Source organism: Alligator sinensis, unplaced genomic scaffold (genome assembly GCF_000455745.1).
Source record: "Alligator sinensis unplaced genomic scaffold, ASM45574v1 scaffold235_1, whole genome shotgun sequence".
NCBI lineage: Eukaryota > Metazoa > Chordata > Crocodylia > Alligatoridae > Alligator > Alligator sinensis.
In genome coordinates, this window is record NW_005842042.1 from 778,341 (window position 1) to 782,586 (window position 4,246).

Below are 4,246 nucleotides of genomic sequence, written 5' to 3' on the forward strand. Positions count from 1 at the left end.
TGTGACTGCTGAGTATATTCTTTATTATAGTTTCTATCAACTTGCCAGAGATGGAAGGGAGACTCACTGGTCTGTAGTTCCCAGGATCGCCTCTGGAGCCCTATCAGAAGATGAGTGTTATGCTGCGAACCTGCCAGTAATGGCCCTAGATACTTATTAATATTCAGTTTATCAGTTTGTTTCAAAACTTCCTCTATTGTTACTTCAAAGCAGTCTAGTAGGGATGTGTGGAATGGGCCAAATTCAATTTGGATTTGGCCTGAATTGGGGACAGTGATTTGATTCGTTGATTCGGATCACTGTCCCCGATTCGGTTTGGCCGAATCCAAATCTGAAGATTCGATTTGAAGAATCAATGATTCAGCCCTAGACAGCTTTAAATGTGTTTTCTACATAGCTCAAGGTACCTGGCATGGCTCGTGAATGCTGTGATGCTGGGGCAGATGTAGCATCCCACAGGAGTGTCGGGGGAGCCCCCACATGCTTGGTGGCGAACCTGGAAGTGGACTGGAAGTACTTCTGGTCCACTTCCAGGTCTGCCACCAATCATGGAGGGGGCTGCCCTGCACCCCCCTGGTTCGCCGATTGGCCGCGGGGGGACCCCAGGCGCCCCCCCAGACCCATGAGGCACCAGTCGCCAGGGTAGGGAGGGGGGGGGATCCCCTATACGCTCCCTGGTGGACCTGGAAGTGGACCAGAAGTGGTTCTGGTCCATTTCTGAGTCTGCTGGGGAGCCCCCTACGCTCCTGTAGGATGCTCCATCCGCCTCACCATCACAGCGTTCACTAGCCACTTAGTACCTTGAGGTATGTAGAAAAAACATTTAAAGCTGTGTCTATATCCAAATTGCCCAATCCTTCTGAATCTCTCCAAATCGATTTGGAGAGATTAAATGGTATCCTGATTCAATTCAGATTCAGAGATTTGGCCACCAAATCGGGACGAATCTCTGCTGAATTGAATCGGGGACTGAAGCTTCACACAGCCCTACAGTGTAGCTCTTCAGACCCATCTACTATGTCCAGCCTTTTTTGCTTTACATGCTCACTAGTCTTCTTGCTCACTAAGTTCAGGAGAGTCCAATGTGAAAATGTAAGAATTGGCTTATTCATATGTCTTGGTCAAAATTAAAGTGGAGGGACTTAGTATGGTGACAGAAAGCCAAATGTAGGGACTTGAAGGAATTGTTCTTGCCCAAAACTTAAAACACAGTAGGATCTTTATTTTAGTGTAAACATAACTTTTCTGTAAAATTGGGTTCATGATTTGTTTCTTAGGTGAATCATTCTCAACAATAAAAATGATGAAACTTCTAATTTATATGGAATACATCAAATTTTATGTTTAAACCGAGGGACATCAGAACTGTGGCAGGGTCTGGGATTGATGAGCATAACAGTTACTAGCCACTCACAGGAGGGATGGGATAGTTTTGATTCCGTCAGGTTAAATTGTTTGCGTCTGTGGGCTTTAATTACACCTGCTGTTACCATAGTTTCTTACAGACCAAGGCCAAAGGGACCATTAGATCATCTTGTCTGTTCTGCTGGAAATCATAGGCCATTAAATTTCACTAAGATACCCTATATGACATCCAAAGCCTTCAGATAGATTAAAGTGTTTCTGTTCTCTAGAGGCTATGCTTTGTACCACCGACACTGAACAGGGAGCACTTTATCACCTGTGTTGCCCCTTTCTTTCTCTAGCTCACTCTCTCTTTAAGAATTATTGTCACACTTCAAATGCAGTAAGATGAAATCTTGGTGAACATTTCATTCTCTCAGGAGAGAGAAGGTTTATTGCACTATGGAAAAAATATAGCATTAGCACTAAGATAGCCATGGTTATGAAGACTGCATTTTTATTCAGTTTTGGAAACAAAAAAACATTAAAACAGTTTGTCTTATGAAGCTCCCCTGTTGTATAGGCAGGAAAAGCATAATACCTTGGGGGAAATACCCATATGTGTGTGTCCCTGAAACATTTAGATGCCTTTATGTTTACCTTCTAGGATAATGCGGGACCAGCCAGATGTAGTCCTGGGGGTGGCCCATACTGTTGTAAAAAGAATGTCCTCGTTTGTGAGGCAAATTGACTTTGCTCTGGACTGGATGGAAGTCGAGGCTGGACGAGCCGTTTACAGGTGAGATATAAGCAAAGTGGGTGTGGTGATGTTCCTAGTACTTTTTTATAGTATAATATCCAGAACTCCACCTGACTGTCATTGCACAGAAAACCAAGCACTACTTGTTCGCATGAGCAAATGCATGGAAAATCTCAATCTTGGAAGGGCCAAGGTGGTGAGGTTTACACAGATTTTGGAAACATTTGCTGAGCTTAAACCCCACTAACTCTTCGTGTGGATTGTTCAATCACAGGCAGGGCGACAAGTCCGATTGTACGTACATTGTGCTGAATGGTCGACTTCGCTCTGTCATCAGGCTGGATGATGGGAAAAAACATCTGACTGGTGAATATGGGCGAGGAGACCTAATTGGAGTGGTAAGAATGAGCTTCAGATCTATTTTCCAGCTTTATTGAAAAATTATAGCTTCAGATGAAATAAAGTGGGTAGCCTTTGTTCTGACAACTTAACTGGTCTTGGCTTATGAAAGTGTGGCCATCATCTGTTCAAAAGTGAAGAATCTGCTTTTGCTAGGAAGCTCTGTAGCAGGATAGTACAGATGTAGAATGAATGGTTAGGATTTTTTCTAGTTTGCTGCAATACTGTTTTGTTTTTGTGAGAAATTCAGCATGTGTGCGCATGATTAAGTAACCTTTTCAAATTGGTGTAACACAGTGGCGCTCAACACTTTTGGCCCACAGGCCAGTCTGTGGGCTGGATCCAGCTGGTGAACCCAATCCATCCTATTGAGTGGGCACTGCGGGCCTCCATCTGGCTGTGTGGAGGGGGGTAGGGGTCTGGGGTGGCAGTATTAATTGTCACTGCTCCTCTGCCACCAAATTTCCCAACCCATGGGGAGCCCTGTGAGCCAGATGCCAAGGCTCCATGGGCTGGATTTGACCCATGGGCTGGGGCTGAGCACTCCTGGCTCAGCCCCAGTTTGTTGTATCAAACTAACCATTGTCATTCTAAACAATAGGGTATACTTGTATCAGACTTCTCTCCTCCATTCCTCTCTGTTGCTTCCCCTTAGGACCTAGCATAATACCAGCTCTGCATTGTGGCTGCAAAGGCAGTTTGCTTTTTTAGCTTCAAACAAGGAGAGCTCTGAAATGCTGAGGCTGTAATTCAAACCCTGTCCAGTTTTCTCTGGTTATTGAGGGCTAACAGTTCTACCTATAAATAGATGTACTATGCTGACATACCTTTGGGAGGAGTACTAAGTGTGAACTCTTTTGAGAGACAGCATGATCAAAAGAGATTACAGTGTATTATTTTGTGCTAGTTACAAGACTTAATTGTAACAAAGGGAACATGAAAACAAACATCTTAATGAAAATTACCCAGTCAGTGCAGGTGCTTTGAAGCTCTTATTACAAAAACAAACTAAAAATGTATCTATTTAAGCCCAGTCTATTCTAGATATACAGGTTTCCCTCACGTTGTACACGTGTTTCTGGAAAAAGGCACATAACTCAAAGTTGCATAAAGGGAACCCACTTTACAATGTAACAAATAGGGATATGTTCCAAAACCTCAACTGTACTGACCCCCAGACCCATTTCTACCATTTTTACAAGACAATTTTGGTACTCGCCAACAGCAGACAGTACACACAAGCACAGGGTGGTGGTGAATGTTACCATAATGGGGATGGCAACTACAGAAACATGTGTCGCACACAATGAGCGAGGAGCACAGATCCATACAGGAGACTATATTTTGGTGCATGTCTCTCCCGCAATGCACCGCACAAAGCACCTGACTGCGGGCTTCCACCGCACTGATCACATAAGAGTGAATTTACCTTGCTTATAATGAATTTTTGGTATAAAAAGGGTCATCACATAAGAGCGAATTTGCACATACAGAACCCGAATAAAATGCGGGAAACCTGTATATGGCTCAGAGGCACAGATCCTACAAATTGCCTGGTGTTTCTGAGGAGCATAGAAAAAAGACTTTGCGTTATTCATAGTTTCATAGTTTCTAGGGTCGGAAGGGACCTGGGCAGATCATCTAGTCCGACCCCCTGCCATGGCAGGCAAGAGAACTGGGGGACAAACGACCCCAGCAAGATGGTCCTCTAACCTCGTTTTAAAAACCCCCAGGGTGGGAGCC

The 4,246-nt window shown here is 44.2% G+C and overlaps 1 protein-coding gene across 4 annotated transcripts in view; it reads left to right on the forward strand.

Moving 5' to 3' along the window:
* The window catches only part of PNPLA7 (patatin like phospholipase domain containing 7), a 269,446-nt gene that overhangs the window by 101,043 nt on the left and 164,157 nt on the right, over window positions 1-4,246 (forward strand). For all 4 annotated transcript variants that reach the window (XM_014519499.2, XM_025203018.1, XM_014519500.2 and 1 more), the window contains 2 exons: window positions 2,012-2,143; window positions 2,379-2,502. In XM_014519499.2, coding sequence (XP_014374985.1) covers window positions 2,012-2,143; window positions 2,379-2,502 — 256 coding nt within the window. The remainder of the gene's footprint in view (window positions 1-2,011; window positions 2,144-2,378; window positions 2,503-4,246) is intronic.